The sequence below is a fragment of the Cuculus canorus genome, chromosome 1 (assembly GCF_017976375.1).
Source record: "Cuculus canorus isolate bCucCan1 chromosome 1, bCucCan1.pri, whole genome shotgun sequence".
Lineage (NCBI taxonomy): Eukaryota > Metazoa > Chordata > Aves > Cuculiformes > Cuculidae > Cuculus > Cuculus canorus.
The window spans coordinates 85,324,862-85,349,383 of record NC_071401.1 but is presented as its reverse complement, the minus strand read 5'-3'; the positions used below and the strand labels follow the sequence as shown (position 1 = coordinate 85,349,383).

The following is a 24,522-nucleotide window of genomic DNA, read 5'->3' as shown; positions in this document are numbered from 1 at the left end:
TTCTTCACCAGCTGAATGCAGAAATACATAATGTAAAAAAGTTAACTAAGTATCCATCACCTCTGCACTTCTGCCAGAGTCTAACTATTCGTAATTTCAACTGAGAAAATCTTGTAAAATATTTGTTATAGAGCCTGTTGGTGCAAACTCAATAAATTAAAAGCCTTACTTAACCGACTTTTTTTTAAAAGAAATTAGAATCAAAATATCTCTGATAATCTCTGATATCTCAACAATCATAACAATATTTCAATATATAACCTTTAAAAAAAATCCATTTAATATTTTAAAGTATGCCAAATAGTCTTCACTGCAGCTGTGGCAATGTTTTACCCTCCAAGTATTCAGACCTTTAATTACTTTTTACAATGATTTGCCCTCTTGTTTTTCTCTCCCTACCATTTCTTTTTTCAATCAGTTGTATAGAATAAAAAGAAATCTAAGCATATTAATTCCATTTATATTGTTTTCTTTAATGGACTCTCAACAGCTATTGTAATTCCGTTGTATCACAGACTGTTGAAACCAACAATGGGCTTTAGAAGTAGTGATTACAGCAGCCGTTCACAATGGCAGATACAACTGTTTTAACTTAAATATATTCCTGTTTTCTGATTAGCTCATCACTGTCTTCAGTGTTAGTAGTCTTGTGAAAATTAGTGCAGACTTCCACAGTAGGGAAAATCATAAAAACACATTTACAGTAGGCTTTCTTTAGAAGAACAAATCTCTGTTTTCTCTATGTGTGGTTTTTTTCATTTCTAGTTGTGGAAGCCTCTTACTCCTTTCATCTTCACATTTTCACTTTCTCCCACACCCACTGAATCTTTCAGGGTGTATTCTTAAAGTCTTTCAAAGTCCCTGATTCATAGTAGAAGGAAATATATGTTTGTCTCAAACCAATACGCTGTTTTTCCAGTCTTGTACTACTCTCATGGTTTGAATACACAGCAATCCTTTCATTTGCCTCAGCAACACTGTCATCAAGGAAAAAGAGTTGGTGTATCACTACAGGCATGAAAATCTGCCTCATTTTATAGAAGAGCTTTCTAATAATAAATTCTAAGCAAGATTTTAAAAGTAACTTTTTCTTATAAGAATTGTCTTTTTCTTCCAGGGCAGAAAGTCACATATTTCTTCAAAGATGTATTACTCAAAATTCAGTAGAGGTTAAATACAGCTAAATACTGTCAAAAAAAAAGAATTATTTTTTCTCCGCACAAAACCAAATAAACATCTAAACAACATCTTGTCTCATCTCCTCTCAGATGAAAATGTCGGTGAAGGTTTTGGAGAAGAAAAAGAGGATTTGTTCAAACTGGGAATGCTTTCTGCTGACTGGTAATCAGCCAGGTCATTCAGATTTAGTGAATGTGTGTATGCGTTTAACCATGAACTCTTCAATATTTTTAATAAAAAATGCAACAGGTAAAAATTATTCTAAAAGTCATGTGACTACATTTTCTATTTGAATAAGTAAAAAAATAATAAATGTCTCTTAGCTGTAAATTAATTCAGCTTTCAGCTTCTTTAAAATCTTTCAACATAAGAGCACAACGATACAGAGTAATTTTTTTTCTAAAATTCTGTAGAGTCTACAATGAAGTTTGAAAATGCAAGTAGTCTCAATGCAAACCAATTTCAGTATTTCAATTCTATGACAAACTTACTCCAACACTGACTGGCTTAGCTTCTCTTTTAATGGCTGAAATTGCAGATAACAACATAACATGCTGGTAGTGCTGACAGGCCTCTAAGAAAATACATGCCTTTTTGCTATGCATGGTGAAGAAACAATCCATAGCCCAAAAATTTAGCAATAGTTCATTTAATTTAACTAGGTCTTATCAACTGCCACAAACATACGATATTTGAGACCCCCTCCAATTAATTTCTTAAGTCAGAATTGCATTTCATACTCCAGTCATTTCCTTAAGTCTTCCATAATGAACATGAATATGAACTATAAGGACCTTCTACATATGTAGCTATTCATTCTGTAAGAATTTACTTATTAAAAATGTCTCCTGCTCACAAAATGCTTTTACAATCCCAAGAGTAGATTCATCATTTTTTCTCTTGACTCAGTACAGTATTTTTAATCAAGTTAATGCAAGTTTTCTGTCCTTTGATACTATGAACACTCAGTTTAATAAGGAAATTAGGTCAACTGTCATGGTTTTTAAGAAGAGTTCCTTTGCTATACATTCAAAAACAGAAAGAAAATTTTTAAGTCATGAAAGTCGCTTAATTTGGCCTTTAAGGCCTAGAAGTGTCATTTCTATTGTTTTGGGTTGTTTTATCTTTGCTGAATTAAGTAACATTCTTCTGAATTCCTGTTTTAGAAAGTCAGAAAAAAACCAAATAACTGACAACTCAAAGAATTTATCACGTTTCTTATGGAACTATTAAATAATAACACGACCCTGAACTTGTGCTTAAATATGGTAATTTCTTCCTATATAGATAAACTAGAGCATAAAATAAGACATTTTCAGTGCTTTGTGCATTCTATCCAGCCCATAGAAGGCATATATATGTGTGTACACCTTTCTGAGTGGAGTTTGCAAATCATTATTCTCTCGGTTTTATGCGCATATCAAATCTACTACGACAGATCACAAGGGTGTTCATGAACCACATAGACAAGAAGACACCTACAGCAGAGCAGTACAGGATTTAGCCTTTGAAAATATGAGACATAACCTGCCAACTAGCATTTATAATATATTACAATAAAGCACTACAGAGCACATGCAAAAGCATTTTGAAATGTCCTTCACTTTACAGAAGCCAGAAGAGCTCTTTCAAATATTTTTCCCTTTCAATGCTTTAAGCATGTCTTTGTCGGAACAGTAGTTGCATAGGACTATTTCTTATTATGCGTACAGCTTTTTATTTGTGCAAAAAAAAGTAGGGAAAGCTAAATACTTTTCCTGTTATGATCACATAATTTCCAGTAAATGTCACATTATCCAGATTTTGCAGATATTTTCTTCCTTAATCTCTGTTCCTGCCCTCTCATTCATCCTGAAAAACTGCCATTCCTCAAACACAACTGAAAGTTCTAGATATTGCTATAAATATCTATTGTACAAAACTGACAAACTTAGTCTTATTTTTTTTTCCTGGAGGTGTCAGAGTAGCTCCTCAGAAATCTGAATTTGCTTATAAAAATCTAGATTGTTTTTTAAAAAAGAATATGCAACCCACACAAAGGAATGAGTCTATTTCTATTTAAATTAGCTTATCACAATGCATTTTTCGCCCTCTGCCAAATTATTCATGAGTGACTTTTTGAATTCTGAATGCTAGCTCAAAAATTCTCCAAAACTAATGGAATCGGTTTGAAAGAGTAAAGCACCTGAAAATCAAAACAAGATTTCAGCAATGCTCTGCCACTGCACAGAGGGTGACTGCTCTCAGCCAGAGGCTGTGGCTCCTCTGTTTCTCAGGTGGGGGTGGGTAGGTGTTCTCTTTGGCCCCACAGAAGCAGTGGTCTCTGTGGCCTCCATCTCACAGAATCACAGAATCACAGAATCACAAGGTTGGAAAGGACCCATTGGATCATCGAGTCCAACCATTCCTAACACTCCCTAAACCATATCCCTAAGCACTTCATCCACCCGTTCCTTAAACACCTCCAGGGAAGGCGACTCGACCACCTCCCTGGGCAGCCTGTTCCAGTACCCAATGACTCTTACTGTGAAGAATTTTTTTCTGATATCCAACCTGAACCTCCCCTGACGGAGCTTCAGGCCATTCCCTCTTGTCCTGTCCCCTGTCACTTGGAGAAGAAAAAAAGCCTCTGCAGCAGGTTATTTTCACACTGCCTTCCTACCAAGCCTTGGCTTGTCCACTGACACTGTCTGAGTTTCTCAAAGGGGGGGATGGACAGATGGGTAGTTTGAAAGAGGGCAGGAGCAACCATAGCAGTGTTTGTGGGGAGACAGGGTGGCCCCTTCAGAGGTGCCAGCTGCTGCTACTGATGAAGTGTATCTTGGAAGCGATGCCAGGACCTGAAGTGCACTACTGGTCTGTCCTTTCAAAGGGCAGGATCGACAAAGTGAGAAAGGTCTTTTTCGGTCATTGAAATCACAAGCTATGTCAGATGCAGGAGAGGGTGGTATGTTAGGACATGTCCAGCACGGGATGCTAAAAGGCAGCTGGTGCTTGGGCTCTAATGTAAAGCACAAAGCTGCAAAAGAAGCAGGAGTTGTTCATGGAGTGTAATGCTTGACTCCCATGCTGTGCATACTATATAAAAAATAAACATCACATATAAAATAAAAATCACATCTCTCCTCAGGTTTTTTACCCACCTGGGCATTAGTGCCAGTTGATAGCAACATTAAGAACATCCTGATAGAAGATGCATGTAAGTAGTGAACTGAAGTAGTAGTTTAAAATAAATTTACCACCTCTACAGTGAAATATCATAACCCTCCTACTTACTGATAAAACATTTATTCTGTTTTCCCCAGGTCTTAAATCAAAACCCTTGTTTTCAGAGAGGACTCAATTTTCTTTGTGTTTAGCTTGAGTTGTATTCAGAATAGTGAAACAAAAGGAAAGCTTTCAGTTATCCTGTTACCACAATCATCACTTTCTTTGAAAGCACAGAATGGAAAAGGGTACACTCGGTGTTACACGTGAAGCACAGTTTATTCCAGCTGCCAAAATGAATCAAAGTAGTAAGATTTTAATAAAAAACCCTATATTTATTTTGCACAATGCAGCTAGCTTAAAGAAATACGTGCTGTGATTCCATCATAAGAAAACTTAAATACCATGAAAAACAATAATCATAATGTTGTTTTAGACATGATGGCTTAGACAAAACGTGGTAGAAGTAATATATTTTATTAGACCAGTTGATGTATTAAGCCCCAGTGTCCTGAAGACAGTCTTTACTCCCAAAAGCTTGCTTACATTTTTCAGCTGTATATCTCAGTCTAAAACCAAATGACATTTCTACTACAGATTTGTTCTTGTCTGCTTCAAAAAGCTGTCATTAATTTTTGGACTTGTTTTATAACAACAAAATGTTATGTAAATCCAGCTTACCATTCCAAATATTATAGGCATAACAACTGTGAAACCCTAAAGTAGGATTCATATAAATTAGATGCCTATATTGTAAATCTACATTTGAGTTTGTCACCTGAAAGAGACGTTAAGGGACGGAAGTGGGGCTTCATATAAAACATCTCAGCTGATGTTTCACACATTAGCATTAGAAGGAGACAAGTAATGCCACAGAATTGCTATGAAGAGCAACTAGCTCATATGGAGTTGAGTGTAAGTATGAAAGTTAGGTGAGAGGAATCTTATCTCTTGAAAAAAAACAAAAACACAGACAACTGATCAAATGTTCACCATAAATAAACCTCCCACAACCTGAGCAGAATTACGCTGTGGGACTGTTGAATCTATAAAGAGCCTAATAGGAACTGAGAATTTGTCTTATCCTGTGTCTTGAGAAATATCATAGTTTTGGAAAGGATGTAGCGAGAAGGGATAGAATGATTTAGAAAGGGAGAAAACTACAGACATCTTTCTATTCTAGTTCCTCCCTCTGCATTTTGTTTAAGAAATATGGAGGAAATCCACTGTTCTATATGACCCCTCAATCTTGTTTCTATGATGTTACATCTCATATTTTTAAGTTAATGTAATTCTAGATGTGAATATAATACTCCAAAGTGAAAGAAAGTACTGTATTAAAGAATTGAAAAATGTCATTGCTAGCTGCAATTTCTTTCTTATATTCAAACAATAACCAGGTGTTATCAACTTCACACAGAAAAAAAAAGAATTGGTGAAATTGTTTTCTGATATTAAGCTCTCATATATGAATACATAAAACATCAGAAGTTGAACTATGATATAATTTTGATTTATTCATTCCTATTCCTTTTCACATACTTTTCATTTTTAAACTTTTCAAATAAAGTACCCTAGAATTGAAAATTTCTTCTCGATTACTTTATTTTAGCCCTGTATTCTTTATAGTAAGTCAGTAGCTGTTTTATCCATAGTGATTCCATTAAGAGTAGGATCAAACTACTCACCAAGTAAGTAAACTAGGAAGAACAACAGTTTCAGCTATATTCTGAAATAAAAACTGTATTTTAGAATCATGAACAAATAGATGGGCAGATTTTTTCCTTTTACTATTGTAGAAAAAGTTTTCATCTACTGTTCATCCTATTTTGGAATGTCAATGTGCAGCTATCATACCTTTTCTCCTGTTACTAGAACACAATGGAGGTATTTTTAAATGTCTTTTTAAAAATCAATAATTAATAAAAAGAAATTGTAAGAAAGAATAACCAATAAAACATCAAGGTGATTTGCATAATTGGATCTTCTAAAAATCTGATTTTGTTTTTTCAAATGAACTTGAGTTCTCATCTTTCTTAACAAAAAAGTCAAAAGAGGAAAAATATTTGGTTTTTAAATCAGTGGGCACACTGCCACTGATCTCAAAGAAAACAAGAATTCACTTCCAACTCACACCTTTAAAAGAATTCCAAGTAAAACTTGTTCCTTAAATTTCATATACATTTTTTCCCGTTGTTTATATACTATGACCTTTTAGATGGTTAATTTTTACCGGCAGGCAACAATGTGGGAAAAGCCAATCACTTCTTTTTTTGGCCACGGTGAAGGAGAAAGGACAGTATTTTTGAGGTCATCTCAAGACATGAGTATTCTTTAAGATAAATGTACTTTTGGCATACTGGAATACATCTTAGATACTTTCTACATTACTTTGAGGCTACTGTTCTCTTAACACTGTACCCAAGCACACAATGCTGCAGTAAAAATGAGGTGTCTTCCTTCTTCCTCTTTAAGCAAAGCTTTTCTGTAATAAAAATTGCAACTATTTCAGATACTTGTATTATCTGGATTTTCAAACTGAAAATATATAGTAGCAATATCATAAAACTTGGCTCTAAGTTAAGAATTTGACTAAGTTAGTTGAAAGATATTGAAAATAATGGAAAATTACCCTCCATTTTAAAGCTAAACATTCAGTTAATGTAACTGCATACAGCCTAATTTTAAGGATGAGTACAGATTGTTTTTGAAGATGAAAGCAACACAAGGTCCATATGCTATTGTACTTATACATTCTATACTCTATTAAAATACCCTCCCAGAAGACTCCACTGTACATATAAATCATCTAAAGCTTTCAAAGAAAAGCTAGGGAAATGATAAATGCTCGGCTAGGACAATATTGTTGTATTTAACATACTCTAGGGGAACATAAAAGTAAAATGAAGTCTTCTGATTCCATAGCAATAATGCGAAACATTAAATCTGAATGTCATTTAACTACATTTTTAAAGGTTGCTTAACAAGCATCTTGGGTGCCTTAAGAGCAGATTTATTTAATTTTTTGAATATCTTATTGAACGAAGGGTTTATAAGTCTTTTATGTCTTTAGAAGTCACTAACACTTAGAGTTTTGTAATAAACATTTCTATCTGCAGTTTCTTTTTCTCTGTAGAATGGAGCTCATCTTAACAACTTTACCACACTAAACTGCAACAATGGGAAGCAGCACCATGGTAACAAGATCCACTAAAAAAATGCTTATATTTTAATATTCTGATGTGACTCATGAGGAAAAGGGAATCAGGAAATGGCATTTTCCTAAATTTTTCTCAACTGATATAAAACCCAAATATGTTCAGTGTTGGTTTTTATTGATCTTATTTTTTAACCTTATACACAAAACCACAATTGAAAAAAAATCTGCAGGAAAAGAACTCTGACATAAGCTTAAAGAGTCCTCAGGTTTCTAATAACATAATCAACAGAAATAAGTAAAACTGTCGTAATTCTAACAGCATACACAGCAACATACTGCACTTCCTACATAACACATATTTAAGTGGAATTCTTCATCTTTGTCAGGGTATAGGAGGATTTCTTCTACTGATTACCAAACGTTAAAACATCCCCTTAGCTTTCACCAACAACATATTGTCAAGAAGGAGGACTCCAACAGACATCATGAGGGCACCATCAATTACATTGTTTCATAGCATCTGCTATGAACTATTACAAGTCATACATATTTTTTCCACTTATTCACGTTGTGTGAGACAAGCATAGATATCAATAGGCATAACACGCAGTGAAAAAGAATGACTGAAAAAAGCTTGTAAATATTGATAATTTGCTTTAACATACTAAACCCCATTTTTTTTAATATATGTTAGTGTTCTATAACTCTCTCCAGTGACCATAGATGGGAATAATCTCCAAACAGTAAAGCTGGCTTTTGTGAGGACCCCAATTTAGCATATCGCAAAGTCAGAAATATCAGGTCACAGGTAGCAAGGTTCAATATAGAGCTGAGTATATTGTCCTTTAACTTTTGAGTCCATTCTTTTGCTAAGTTTTAGTTGATGTTCTAATTCGTAATTTCAACTTATAACATATAGTACATGACATCTTTTGTACTTATATTAAAGTAAAATATGTAAAGATTTTCTCATTGTTGCCTTCATATAAGACTGGGTTTGAATAACCCACTAAACCCATTTACAATTAATACATTAAATGAATATTTATAGACAAAGTTTTAATGAAATCTTTACATAACATTCTGATTATTATTACTCAAATGCACACAGGACATTAATTTGGACCCTTATTTTCAGCCATACGAAAATGATTGTACTTTAAAAGAACATCACTCATTTCTAATTAAAAAAAAAATCCAACCCACACTTCAGGCACGAATTTGTTAATCCTACAGGATTTTATACATTATAAAAATGCTAGGTTGGCACTTTGAACATGTTGCTTTCATAATGAGTCTATTGTTTGCTTTATATTCTATTAGTCTTTGCACAGAATAATGGTAAATAGAATTTCTATCTGAATATGTTCTGGAGATGAATTAAATTCATGATCAACAAAAGGAATAAGCATCAGCTCTGATAATTATTAGGATCTGCTGAAGCCAAGAGGGGCTGGGTGCATTCAAAATGGTTCATCCCTGTCATTAACTGCAGAAACCAAGCAGAGTGTTCTTAAGCTCTAAACATGTGGAAGACAACCCTCTTTGTTCTTTAACAATTTTCTCACTTAGCACCTGCTAAAAACAAAGAGGTACATGCTTATTGCAGCACCTTTCCGCATTCTAATGTATTGAGTGGGAAAGAGCAGCAGAACCGGAAATAAATTAAAGACAATGGGGGTTTTTTGGGAAAAAAAATGCATTTTCTCTTACATAGTTAAAATATAGAACATAAAGCAGGCTAAAACCTTCAAAGTGTCCCCCCAGCACTCCTTTTCTTTTTCCCAAAATATGGTGACTGGTCATGTATGTAAGTTCCAGATGTAGTGATCTGTGAGGCTAGGTATATAATTTAATTGTAATTATTTCTTCACACAATTTATTTTCACAGTAGTCTTTTCAGAACCAAAAATGCATACATACATACAGTCACTTAAGATTTTCTACTATGCTAATGAAGACTAATTCTGTCAGAAAGCAAAAGAGACAAAGCTTATTCGACAAATCCCAACCTTTATGCAACACCAGCAGAGTCAATTACTGCATTATCGTGAAACAGATAAATTACTTTCTTTCTTTGCCTAAAAAATCTAAAGACAAAAAAAGTCATGAGTAGTAGATGCAAAAGAGTACTTGCACTTTCAAGATTATTGCAGAAATATTTTAAACCAAGCAGGCTAACTTTAAATAATAGAAATACTTGCATTAATTTACATTAAACTTACTATTGCTATAGCTTCCTGGTGAACATACTCAAATCTGTAAATCTAAAATTGTGCTTCTTCCAGTAGGAGTTGCTTTCAAGGGGACTTTAGGGGGATAATCAATGAACAAAGACAATAAAGGATCTCTCTGAGGAAAGGCTTTGGGAATAAGAACCTACTGATTAGCCCTGATTCCATTTGTAAGGTATAAGGGCTTCTTACTTTGAACAGAATGGAAAAAAATGTTTTAATATTTAAAACTAAAAAAGTCATGGAGGAATTGAATAAGTAATGCTCCATCTGCAAGGCTAATAAGGTCTGCTTGCTTTATGTTGTTCATCATGGAAAACTATTTGATACTGCAGTGGGGATTCATGATCTCCCTCTTAAACCCAAGCAGGACTTCATTAGACCTGAATGAAATTCTGCAAAAGTGGAAAGAGTTTCTGCACTTGTCTTGGTACTATAAGTAATAATCATAATAATATTAAATCAAAGATTTAATTAAAAGAAATACCTGCTGGAACATATTTTTGATCCACTATGTGCACTATAACTAAATTAATACTATGCTACTAAAATATGATTCTTTCCCATGTCTGAACATACATTTAATTAAGTGTATCACAGAAAGCAGGCATGCCTTAATTAAACTTCCACATATGAAAGAAAAAAGTGCTAATCTGACCAGTCTGAAGGTATAAATGTCTAAAGTGTCTTTGTACATTGCAGGATTTTTTAGGACATTTAATCACACAAACACAAACCAAGAACTACCAATTGCATAGTTTATGTGAATATTTACTTTAATTACAAGCTAGAATAATCAGTGTATAGTTTGTATTTTGCAAAGTAGATGATTGATAAGTCAGATCTCAACAATACAGAAATTGATTCAAACCACTTAGACGATAATGTATTTTCAGTGTGAGATACAGATCTTCTAAACAATATTAAAATCAAAGCAAAAAGAATTATCCTAAAAATCTAAGATACGCATTCGTATTATAAGAAGGAATTGTACTCTGGAAAGAGGTAAAGCATATACCTGTTCTTGGTACCGAACAAATACATAACATTTGAAGATTTTGTGTATTATTTACAAATAATTCACTATGAGGCGCATAAATATGTAAGGTGTAAAGCACTGAGATTATCATAAAAACCATACACAACATCAATAATCAAAATAATGTATGTATAACGTAGCTTAGTATTCTACAATAGCGACAGTGGGTCCCTACAGGAGGCAGTAAGGCTGTACTGTGAGCTAAAATAAAGGGGATCCTGAAGTTAGTGATCTTCCACTGCTGCCCACAGAGGAGAGGCGAGGAAGGCTAGCTAGTGCCTCATCCCAACAATGTCATAGTTGGCTCATCCTGCCAGTCTTAAGCAATCTAGGAGCTTAATTTATGTTTTTGCAGTTGATTATACACATGGCTTTGTTCTCTTATAAAGATTACTCACCTTCTACTCTAATTCCTATGCATAATATCAGAAAGAGAGCTTTTTATGGCTGTTTATAAGGTCAAGAAAACTGATTCTATCCTTTCTCGTATTGTCTGAAGAAATCCTACCCTTTCTTCTCCAATAAGATTTCTCTTGAAAATGACCAGGAATTTCAGGTTACTGTGAATGTCAGTGTACTTTCAACAAACTTACAGGACGCATTCCTCACTTAGTTACTTGCTTATGTCTCCTCAGTATTAGGTCTATCATTCTAATTTAGGTAGAACTATGGTGCTCATGAACTTAGAATTGCAGAGTCAAATTTGTGTATATTTGAAACAAAGAAAAGATATATTATTTGCATGAAGTAGCACAAGAAGTCTGTGAGAAAAAGTCTTGGCATCTCTCCTTCCCTATAAATTCAGCAAAGGATCATTCTCATGCGATCTTACTAGTTTTTTATTTTGATATCATTTACAGAACATCTAAATTGTCATTTGCAAAAAAGACTTTTAAAATAAATATCTTCATGACATTTGTACAAATGACTGCCTGGGCCCAAACTTAGTTTCCAATCTGAGGCAAAGTTATCAGTAAAAATTGTTTAGAGATAGGCTATCCACTGATACAATGTTACTTTATAAAATTATCATTTTTCCCTTGTTTATTCTCAGTTTTGGAGATTCAAAGGAAGAAGAGAATTTTATGTAACTGGAATGTATTCCTATGATCTTGTAATAATATTCTCCGGATATTTTGCCTTTTTCTCCTATCCTCTACTAGGTAGAAAGCAGGACAAGAATGCTACTTTAACAGAGTTCTACTCTATTTAACACACTGAATTTTCTTATGTCAACAACCAGGTACCTACGATTTCTTAGAAAAATAATTAACCGTTTGATTTCTTACTAGGCAACGGTAACAATGCACAAAGGCAGATGTCTTCATCTTCTATAGAACGATAGAAATGTATACATACAAACCAGCTGACTTGTGGATTTCTTGCAGCAGAGGGGTAGGGGTGGGGGTGTGTGTGGGGGGGGTGAGTTTCTAGAGGAAAAGTAGTATATTCCAGGAAAGAAATATAGAAAGTCCAAATTCTAATCTTACTTAAACACATATATGGAAAAATAGCACACAAAATGGAAAAAAACATGATTGTGTTGTTTTGATCATGACTGTATAGTGATGGCACTCTTATCATTGCCATACAAAGTAATGCTAATTAATAGAGACATTATCTTTTTCATAAATCTATTTTTTTCATAAACACATTGCAACTTCCCATATGATCTGAAAGTTTGAGGCAAATTAGTAATTCTTACTAATATTTATTAATTTCTTTTATTCTAACTAAAAAGTATGCTTGGTAGAGAAATTTCAAGTGTCTTAGAAATAATTTTTCTACTCCTTGTGGAGCTGGGAATTACTGATGGAATTTATTCTTAGCAAGGGTTTACACAAGCGTGATCATTATTGATACTGCCTGATACGTGCTGGAGACTGTACGTCAGAAAGATTTAGCATACCTTTGTTTCAATTAAGTACATTTTCATTAATACTGTAAAGCCATCAACTATCATTTTAATTTTCTACTTTGAATTTGGGATTTGCAACATTTCTCAGTTTCTGGATTTAAATTTAATTCTTTTTTCAAATCAAACAAACAGTGCCTTCCAAGCTCCATTGTCTTATCAAGACATCAATACATATGTGGCATAAAATTAGTACTATTATGAGTAGATCTGTTAGTCCTGTTTAGTCCTGTAATACTATAACTATGATGTGAAAATCTGCAGTACTACCCAAGAATTTCACTAATTTGGAGGTTTTCCTTACATCTGCCAGGATTTGCAGAGGTGGAAACTGAATAATTCCCTACATATGCTTTCATTCACTTCTACCACATCAAAATCAGCCAAGTATCTTTCTGTCTCTGTCTAGTTAAATACTGAACTCCTACCTACACTGCAAGTGATTAATTACATTTTTTTAACTATTACCACAAATAGTAACATGCATCTGGTTCCAATACTTTTTCCTTTCTCCTTTCCATCAGTCTGAGATGGAAATGTATTCCATCCAGTAGAGCACCAACCATAGAGAGAGAAGGGATCACCTGAGGACTAAAGGTATATGTACTTTTCAAATCTATACATCATATATTGCAAAAGATAATTTACAACCTCCTTCTGGTGTAAATCGAATTCTTGAAGACTGTTTCTGTTTTCCGTATATGAAAGTCAATCAAGTAGAGTATATGGATGTTTACTGTAAGGTTAATCACTAGACAGTAATTGCCTGTCTGTATTGACCAAATAAATCAATGCTGTACAAAAGAAAAATTATTAAGAGATCTTGGATATTGAGGTTAAATAAATATGATTGATTGCTTGAATTTTCTCAAAATGGCATAAGCAATATGATTTCCAGACTAATCTACTAGAAGAAAATTACAAACCATAATTCACTATAATTTCTGATAATGAGGAGGGCAAATGAGACACATCAAAATAGAAAGAAAACTTTTCACCATAAAGTGAAACTGTTGCAATTTAGCCTAACGCATATCCCAAGTGCTGTTACTAATTTTCTGTGTGCAATATATTTATTTGTTAGATGCTAAAAAGGAACAAGAAAAGCCCACAAAACCCCTTCTCTAAGATTTGTTTCTTGTTTTATTAGGTATTTTGAAGATGTGAGAACCTATATAAGCAAGCACCTTTGTCAGTGATGTGGATCTCGTTCACCTCCAGTTTGCCAGGAGTTTTTGCCTTCTTTTAAGGAATATACTGTGGAACTTCACTGCATTACATACATAATGATGTACTCCTGTCTTCCAATGTCATCCTATAACTCCAGAGGCTAATTTTCTATCTGATGTGTATGTTCAACGATACACTTTACATGTTTGTAAAATAGATGTTATAAGTTTAGTGAGGAGCTGAAAATTTAATGGACCATTCTTCATACTTTATGCCGCTGTAGACATTACATTACCGTATATATTCGGTTTTCATCTGTGATATATTTTACATAATAATGCAGTAGTTTCAAATGCAGATTATATTAAATGCATCTTCTTCAACTGCTGTTTGCTAAATTACAGAGTTTATTTATGTTATGTAATTACTCTGTGGAATTTGATACTTCAAAATGTTTTTGAAGCCATGAATAAATGGATTAAAAGAATAATCAGACTAATGGAAAATAGGTTAATTGGTAACCACAGCACATGATGATTGAGATCAGGAAGTTCTTGAACTATAAATTAGAGAAAGCTAAGAGAGTACTAGAGGAAGAGTGCTACTATTCTTCAGTCACTTGCTGGTCAAACATTACCCTTTACGTATCTGTCACTCAGTTGCAATGGTCTCACTGGGCTAGAGCTAATGCTGTTGACTTGTAGACACAGCTATCCTCATATCAAAAGGCAATTACAGCTACTGAATTATATTAATTGTAGGTACTAAGGCATTAACCACATGAAGAAGTATGATTCACTTAATGTTCTCATTTTCTATTAGAGGCAGTGCTTGCTGAAATTAGCTATTTCTTGACATCTTCCATTCAAAACCAAGACCTACCTGCAAACATTTGCAATAGATCAAAACTCAGACTTGTTCAAAATGTTACACATACTACTGTGAAGTATTCAGGACAACTTTAATGTATTAATCATTCATATCTAGGCACACAGCAAAGTTTTGTGCAAAAGTGATTTACGTATGTATAATGGCTGAAATCACAGCATTCAATGTTTTTTCTAAAGATAAAAGATAGCAAGAGCCTGTAATTACCTGTAACTGTTAATTCCGTAGTTCTTCTGACAACAAAGAATCCATATTTTAATTCACAAGTGTAATTTCCAATGTCATCCTCTCTAACTTCACGAATGACAAGAGTGTCCTTTTTAAACACAATACTTGATCTCCATGTCTTTGACTTGCATTCCTGTTTAAAGATAATATAACACTTCAGTGACTACGTTCTTACACTTAAATTGGACCACTGTTGACAATGCTGCTCAAAGTTAAAGTGGCTAGGCAAGAGCCCAGGCTAGTTATAAACTTTGCATACACTAAATAACTAAAAATCTAGTTCAATTATTTGTGATCAAAAAGAAAAAAGACTATAAAATTGTATTATCTGCCTTAATATTTGCCCTCTGATAAGAAAAAGAAGAGGAATTTATTCTTTTGGTGGTTTTCTTTTGACATTAGTTTGCTGAGTGCCTCCCAGCTAATTATTTGCCATTACACCTGTCTGTGATCCATTACTTTTTAGATACACGTATTGGCCTGGTATAGCCAAGTAGTTGCTCTATAAGGATCTCACATGGCTTTACCTGAGCATATCAAAACAGACCAGGCTAGTAACACTTTTCTTTTTCAATCTTCTTTGCTAGCAGAAAGCTGCCAATTTTTGCAACGTCCACAAATGGATATTAAGAAAAAATCAACTCTAAAGTTTACCAAAGTAAGCATTTGAATTTCTCTCACATTTAGTTCATTCTTTTCTATCCCTGATTCTGTTGCCTGTTCCTAACAAATTTTAAAACAATAAAGATTCATATCATATTTAGATCATGAAAATCATAAGAACATTGCATAAAGTCTTATTGAAGGTGAAAATCTTTTGCATTCCTTACCTTATACCACAGAATTTCAGGCTCCCTAAATGGAAATAAAAAATCCTCAATTTCAGGGCATGAAATTTCCTTGCTTTTGCTAAGTTCAGCTTTTTCAAAATATTTCATCTTTGAATTGTAGCAGAGTCCAGTGTCGTTTTCACCCACCGTCAGCGAAATGGACACTTTCATACAGTAAGTTGAATTTCTGTAATGCAATAAAAATAGAAATAAAAGTCTAATATGAAAAAAAATAATTAATGCAAACATACATGAGCGTGTTTTTAAATGATCATCCTGAGCCAAAGGTAAAAAAATAAGATATTTTATTTTTATTTATTTATTTCATTTTTATTTTAATTTTTTATTCTGCATTTTATAATTGCTTCTGCATTACCTACCATCTTCATTACTTTGGGCTTTTTCCTGAAAGTTGTTACTTCCTCTGCTGCTGGATGTTGATATACCAGCCAAACAGAGGCTAGGGAACTTTGACTTCCTTCCCACACTTCATTATGCACTTTAATTAGGCTGAAAGACTAAATTACTTGAAATGATTTTTTTTTATTTTTTTTTCTCATTTGAGTTTCCAGGTGGGAAGCAAATGAGCTAGTAAAACTGAATACTCTCCAGGAACACAATGTAAGATTTCCCTTTTACTGTTTTGTGAATTCGTTTGACCCATTTTACAGTGAAAGAGGATCTTGCCTACATCACAGAGAAAACTTCCATTTTATCTCCATCCTCAGATTCTGATTGCTAATAAACATCAGTCTCGTGTGTATTGGAAGTGGCAGAATCTCAAAGCTGGCTACATTTTCTCATTCTCATTAGGTTTTTAGTATCTGTTTCCTTTTTCTGTTGAAGAAGACAGGACAGACATACTTAAGGATAAATAAAAAAGGAACTTCATTCAAAGAACTCTATAGTCCAATTTTCTACAGAAGGTGTAAACCTGAAAAGGAAGATACATAAGTAACTATAAAATTAGAGAATATTCTTAGAAGTGTAAATTCTGGAATTGAATGACCCTTAGCTATCCAGTTAATTCATGAACTTGCAAGGAGAACAAACACAAAATCTCTTCCTCATAATGAAGCTGTAAGTATAATTTATTATCCCGTTCAAGAAACTGGCTGTATAAAGTAAATAAAGGTGTTTAAACTTTATGCAAAGCAAAGGATGCATGCACTGAACATGAATTGTTTTTGCTTGAAATAATCATTAAAAGTCACCTAAGACTGTTTTTCCAAATTCTCTGTTCTTGAAAGATCTATCCACTTGAAATAAGGAGAAGGTCTAAACAACTGATCAAGCTCTAAGAGATGAGAGTACACTAACTAGATGAAAGACGATTCCATTACTGGATGACAGGATTCAATACATCGGGATCTACTGGCTATTTAATTTGTACGTTTAAATATTCTTTTTTATTCCTTTCCATGTGTTTGAGCTCATGAGTCTAAGGAAATTTTATGCCCAATGGAAACACAATGTTACATTTATTATTAAGAGCAAATTCTACAAAGAGTTCTTCTCCTTTACTTCTCCAGTGTGGTCCAAACTGCAGTCCTTTTTCACCAGGCAGCTACGCTTCAAAGCAGTAGCAGTCTGAAAACTCAAATCTGCAACAGCTACTTAAAAAAAATGTGGGCAATGACAATCACACAAATTATGAATACATCGCAAAGGACTTATTAGAATTCTATGTATTTCCTTTCTCTTGTCCACTAGACTGAGTTGCTTATAAGGACTAGGGAAATATTTTTTCTCTTGCTACCACTGATGAACAAACATATGACAGAAGCTGCCTTGGCCTTTGACATGAACCCATGCAGTCATCTTCACCCTAACACGTCATTTATACAGTTGTTGTCTATTAAGTGTGAAAGTAAAAATAATACAGCAATCATATCTACTTTAATTTATTGATTACATTATTGGTCTTATAATGTTGCAGCCATTTATCATGCTTAAAGTTTTAAGGCCTTGTAGCAGTGGATGTGTAATTGAATCCCATGAGAATCATAGGAAAGAAAAGTGTAAAAACGGCTTGAATTCTCAATGACTTCTATATCCCAGAAGCATTTGTTCTAATGTCCAGTTTCCCACTGCTCCCTTGAATCAATGGTTCATCTTTTCTTATCTGATACTATTTAACCTCTCGGTTGCACAGCAGCCATGTGAAAGCAAATAGAGCACGAACAAGAGTCTACTTAAATAAAATCAGAAGACTTCTGCTTTTTACCTTTCTCTCTGCTTGAAATGACATCTACCTCACCAGTTCATCACTAGCTATTTCACTTTAATTTTAGTTAATTTGCAGCTGTTATAGATGTACATTCACAAAGGATATCTGTCATATAAGATACCTTGATATTCAAATCCTGAGATAGAGCGTGACAGAGTGAAGATTGAAAAAATTTTTTGTAGACAACTAAAAGAATACGGTTAAGTTTGTGGAAGAGCATGAAGTATGGAAAAGGCTTGTAAAGAAAACAAAAGTACAGTTAAGTAAAGAATATCTTGATAAAAAGCAGGAAAAAATAGGCTCAAAAAACCACGTTACAAAATCTCTCCTCCAGACGGTGACCCGAAACGCACAGCAACACCCTTAAAACTCTGCTTAACTCATGACCCAAGTCAGTAGTTTCTAAAATAAGGTCAATGTTTATTTAGTCTTCTGAGATTCTCAATTGCAATAAGCAGATACAATTTCCTTGAATTACATGGAATTATAGCAATTTGTAATAGACGAGCTTCTGCAATACTTTACTCTTACAATCAAATCCATTAAATAGACTGCTTTTCAAAAAAAAAACCTTAAGACTGCAATTAACTGAAACAAAAGTTAATTGCAACAAAGCCAACTTAAAACTTGAAATGATTATTAGCAACTGAAAATGTTTTATGACAATTATGCATTCATCATTTCAATGAATTGTAGTACTTGTTTCTATTTAAAAACTTAATTATTTTTATTTTAGAAATCAAAGGAACTAACCAGTAAATATTAGAAATTAAAGCGGATTAAAGCTTGTCATTTACCTATGTAAGCCATGCTCTCACACCAGTATAATTACCACCATTAACCTTATTAAAAGGTTTACTTCAACTGAGCTTTTGAGTTGAACAACTTCCGTACATTTTGAAGAAAAATATTTATTTTCCTTTCTCTGTTGTTTTTCTCTGCTTGAATTGACATCCTCTTCAGGATGTTGTTTCTTTGAGATATAGGCTGGAAAATACACATGTGCATTTCGTGTTTTTTTCTTGATTGAAGAGAGGATGACCAAAGTGGAAAAAAAAAAGGAATGTATCTTCGGTTTTAGGTGTCTAGTCTAGAAGCAGGGCACACCTTATTCATGCTCATCTCTACATAAAGGAAAAACAGACAACTACAAAAAAATTAAAGGAAAAATTGTGTGGAAAACTGTGGGACTGTCCTGCTAAAATACCTGCCTCCATTGTTGTTCATGTCTAGCAAAACAAAGACTCTTGCGAATTTTATCACAACATGCCTATGAAATCAACAGGGCTCAAAGATCTACAGACTACCAGGGTACATGGGTAGAATTCTTTAACTATTTTCGAGGGCTTGTTTTGTGATTTTGATACAACATGTTACTCAAGACTTCTTTTTTTTTTTAAAGTCTATTGTACATAGTCCAATGTGATATCAGTTACCCCAATAAAATCTATACATCTGCATAACATGAAAAAAAAGAATAAATTATTACATTTGGAAAGTAAAAAAAGATTTTTCTTTCAAGTTTTACTGTAATATTCTGTGTATAATATTGTTATAATGCGTAGAACATAAAAAAATTAGAAGTAATTTTAAATTCTGTATAAAATCAAACTGTAGAAAAGGGGTAGGTTACAAAATTACTGGAAGCCTCACAGTCAGGATAAGGTTCAATGTTTAATAATTGTTAATACACTAGAGACTCAACCAAGTTGCTAACTTCTGTGTCCAGGAACAGAAGAAAGAACAACCAATCCAAATGAAAATTATTTCAGTTTTGATACAGAAGGATAATGAAGACAATCATCTCAGGAACACATTACTAGTAGGTTCTTTCCATTAATTACCTCTGGCTACTGATACTTGTATCATGTTAACAAATGTAGTAATATTTAAAGCAGTAGCAGATGCATTTACCTGAATTCAGTTATATTCAAGTGCTACTTATGAATAACTTTTCCATACATACACACACAAGTGTATCCTAAGTTTAATTCTGCCTGACTTGGTATATTTATGTAGGATCATTACATTTAAAAGAGTCTAAAGCAGCAATACCGACCATCAACTGATTTACAGATTTTTATTGTAGCAGTCAAGAGCCTGGGGGCAGGCAGAGTCAGAAACTAAGAACCTCAATAATAAAAAAAGACTTTTTTTTTCTTCTTGTAATGACTGTTCTCAATCAATCTATCTGCCATGATGCGATTGCTTTGGAAAAAATGGCACTGTCTGTCTTTTGTGTGAAGAGGCAGTTTTTCTCATGAAAGGTGTTCAGGGTAAATCTATCTTCATCTAGAACACAAAGTCAGCATTCAAAGGAAGGGTGAACAGGGCAAGGAGACCTCTGTTGATCCTGGTGTTGATCATAAGAAACAACATCTTTCTGCAGTTCCAAATAAGGTGTTATGCAACCACAGTACAATAATGATACCTGCTAAACACGGTCAGAACTTCTAACAATGTTTTTCATTTAAGACTGCAATCTTAAGAATCAGAATCACACAAGGTTGGAAAGGACCCATTGGATCATCGAGTCCAACCGTTCCTAACACTCCCTAAACCATGTCCCTAAGTACTTCATCCACCCGTTCCTTAAACACCTCCAGGGAAGGCGACTCGACCACCTCCCTGGGCAGCCTGTTCCAGTACCCAATGACTCTTACTGTGAAGAATTTTTTTCTGATATCCAACCTGAACCTCCCCTGACGGAGCTTCAGGCCATTCCCTCTAGTCCTGTCCCCTGTCACTTGGGAGAAGAGGCCAGCTCCCTCCTCTCCACAACCTCCTTTCAGGTAGTTGTAGAGAGTAATAAGGTCTCCCCTCAGCCTCCTCTTCTCAAGGCTAAACAACCCCAGCTCTCTCAGCCGCTCCTCATAAGACTTGTTCTCCAGCCCCCTCACCAGCTTTGTTGCTCTTCTCTGGACACGCTCCAGAGCCTCAACATCCTTCTTGTGGTGAGGGGCCCAGAACTGAACACAGTATTCGAGGTGCGGTCTCACCAGTGCCGAGTACAGAGGGAGAATAACCTCCCTGGACCTGCTGGTGACCCCATTTCTGATACAAGCCAAGATGCCATTGGCCTTCTTGGCCACCTGGGCACACTGCTGGCTCATGTTCAGTCGGCTGTCAACCAGCACCCCCAGGTCCTTCTCTTCTGTGCAGCTCTCCAGCCATTCTTCCCCCAGTCTGTAGCGCTGCATAGGGTTGTTGTGCCCCAAGTGCAGGACCCGGCATTTGGTCTTGTTAAACCTCATCCCATTGGTCTCGGCCCAGCAGTCCAGCCTGTTCAGATCCCTTTGCAGAGCCTCCCTACCCTCCAGCAGGTCGACACTTCCTCCCAGCTTAGTGTCATCTGCAAACTTGCTGAGGGTGCACTCAATGCCTTCATCCAGGTCATTGATAAAGACATTGAACAGAGCTGGACCCAGTACTGAGCCCTGAGGAACTCCACTTGTGACTGGCCTCCAGCTGGAGTTAACTCCATTGACCACCACTCTCTGGGCCCGGCCATCCAACCAGTTTTCAACCCAGGAGAGTGTGCGCCTGTCCAGGCCAGAGGCTGACAGTTTCTGAAGCAGAATGCTGTGAGAAACTGTGTCAAAGGCTTTACTGAAGTCCAAGAAGACTACATCCACAGCCTTTCCCCCATCCAGTAGTTGAGTGATTTTGTCATAGAAGGTGATCAGGTTAGTTTGGCAAGATCTGCCTTTTGTAAACCCATGTTGACTGGGCCTGATCACCCGGTTCTCTTGCGTGTGCTTCATGATAGCACTCAAGATTACCTGTTCCATGACTTTCCCTGGCACTGAGGTGAGACTGACAGGCCTGTAGTTCCCCGGATCCTCTCTGCAACCCTTCTTGTATATGGGCACAACATCAGCCAGCCTCCAGTCTAGTGGAACTTCCCCAGTCAGCCAGGACCTCTGGAAGATGATGGATAGGGGTTTGGAAAGGACATCCGCCAGTTCCTTCAATACTCTTGGGTGGATCCCATCCGGCCCCATAGACTTGTGGACGTCTAGCTGGGCAAGCAAGTCTCTAACCGCCTCCTCTTGGATCACGGGAGCCTCAATCTGCCCCTCTAACTCTTGGATTTGTAAACAGAAGGAACAACTTTCTTTGCTATTAAAGACTGAGGCGAAGAAGGCATTAAGTACCTCAGCCTTGTCCTTATCCCCTGTCACTGTTATTCCTTCTGCATCCACTAGAGACTGGATATTCTCCCAAGTCTCTGTATTCCTCTTCATACCATTTATTTCTCCTTCATTTTAAGGAAAAATGGCCCGTCATGACACTGGATTTTTGCAGGGTATGTTAAACATGAGGACTAATCAGGAAGTTAACACTCAGCAGGGCAGACACTTTCTTCCAGTGTGCATCATGACGACAACTGCATTTTTACCTTTCGGTAGTATTACTAGAAAATCTGTAAGCTTTGCACTAATGGAAATCTGTTGCATGTACTGTGTTATGTTATTGTATTATGCTATTTACCAGGGTAAACAGACTAGAGAGTAAACAGGAAACAGAAAAAAATCTCTTTTATGTTTCCCCTCATCGTACAAAGTGAGTTGGGAAAGTAATTTTATTACCAAATCCTTAGAACTGGATATTAAAAAAAAAAAAAGTGTGAGAAACACCTTTTCTTCACAGTAACTTAAATTTTAATATGTAATCTTGGACACTGATGGCAATATTCACTTTCTATAACTGATCCATCAGATTTCATGGGAAAACTTGTTGAGTTCGTTAATTATTTTTTCATGTTTTTGCAAACACAATTTAGTCCATTCTCAGTTCAAGTAACTTCTGTTAGAGTTATTTGGATGCCTAAAAGCTGGATAGAGGAAAAAACAAGAACACATTATTGATAAGCTACTTGTACTCTTGGCCAGTGGTTCCAAAGTCTCTTTGTGAGCTTTAAACCTTTCACAGAAGAACCTTTTAGTGCCTTTAGGCAGCAGTGGGGTTGTTTTGCCTGAAGCCTTAGGCCACTTGGCAAGGGAGGAAGGTCAGCATACATTACGGCAGCCAGAACTGCTGCCAAATAGGAAGGTCCCCTTGGTGGCAGGGTTCGATGTCCTCAACAGGCTGTGGCTTCTGGACTGTTTGTTCAGGATAGCGTGTTTTAAGGAAGAATCCCTTTTTTTTTACTTGGTGGTTTCCCCTTGCTCCCCCCCAAACTCAGGGATGGCTTGCAACCACAGATTTCTTTTTCTACAAAGCTTCCAGAGGCAACAGAGCTGCAAGTGCTGGAACAGTGCTTGAGGAAGAGGGGAAAAGAGAAGAAAAGTAGAAGGAGATGGAAAGAAGTTGACTGCAATTTTCCTCTGTGCCTTAGAAATTATCTCCTGCTTCCACGCCCCAAGGGGACAACTCAGTTTGAAAACAGCATTTGACCTCAATTGAATTACACAAGCACTGATTTCTTCCCTCAGGGCTCACCTAATTATATGCATGATACTATGAAATAACACATCACACATGAGCCTCCAGGATTGTTTGAATATCAGTGCTCTGCAAGATACTTGTTTTAATATGTTTGACTTAGTCACACCAGAAAATATTGATCAATTTTAGCACTCACTTCCACTCTTGGAAGCCAAAAATTTCACGTTTCATCACACAACTCGTACATGTTGTCATCCCATGTTCCCTCTTCTCTTCTCCAACTCTGCCAGAAGAGGATGTAAAAGTACATCTAACTGTATTAGAGTAATGCTTTCCTTGTGTTGGAGAGAGCTACTGACTGATGTGAAAGGTCCTTTACTGATGTTCTAGACAGTAAAAATAAAATACAAATTAGACTTTAGAAGGGGAATTGAATTTTCTCTCTTATAATATCTTGAAGCTTCCCTTGTGACTAAGATAGAAAAAAAATACATGTACAGTTTTATATTATTGACTTTTCTGTATGATCTCTGTCTTTTTTAAAGTCTAAGTGAAACTTTTCCCTTTGTGAGACATGGAATCAATCTGGCATTGATTTTTGCATTTTAATAAAACCTCACTTTCTTAGTACAAAATACTTGAACAAAACTATGACAGTCATCTTAATTATGAACGTGCACTGACAATTACATGGAAGTCACAGTTGCATAACACCATAGAAAATTTCCTTTAAAGTTAAAGCTTCCTTTCAGATTAATTAAAAACAAACAAACAAAAAAACCCCCATACTCTTACACCACAGGAATATACATTGATCTAAGTATCCCTGTAGTGTAGATCTGTATTCCTACAGTATAAAAATCTATATTTAAATACATTTTCTTTAAAGTTAGTTTTCTTTCAGTTCAGTTCACAAGAGAATTCCCATATTCTTAGAACTATATTCCTATACTGTAATAATCTATACATACATATATAAAAATCAGTCAAATGGGTATAATAGGGGTTCCAGTAATTGTAAAACCAACCAGAGAGACTACGTCATTTAACA

General features: G+C 35.3%; 1 protein-coding gene across 3 annotated transcripts in view; it reads right to left on the bottom strand.

The window, feature by feature from the left end:
* The window catches only part of IL1RAPL1 (interleukin 1 receptor accessory protein like 1), a 697,071-nt gene that overhangs the window by 254,383 nt on the left and 418,166 nt on the right, over positions 1 to 24,522 (bottom strand). For all 3 annotated transcript variants that reach the window (XM_054056063.1, XM_054056064.1, XM_054056066.1), the window contains exons 4-5: positions 15,851 to 16,037; positions 15,000 to 15,153 (exon numbers count right to left, since the gene is read on the bottom strand). In XM_054056063.1, coding sequence (XP_053912038.1) covers positions 15,000 to 15,153; positions 15,851 to 16,037 — 341 coding nt within the window. The remainder of the gene's footprint in view (positions 1 to 14,999; positions 15,154 to 15,850; positions 16,038 to 24,522) is intronic.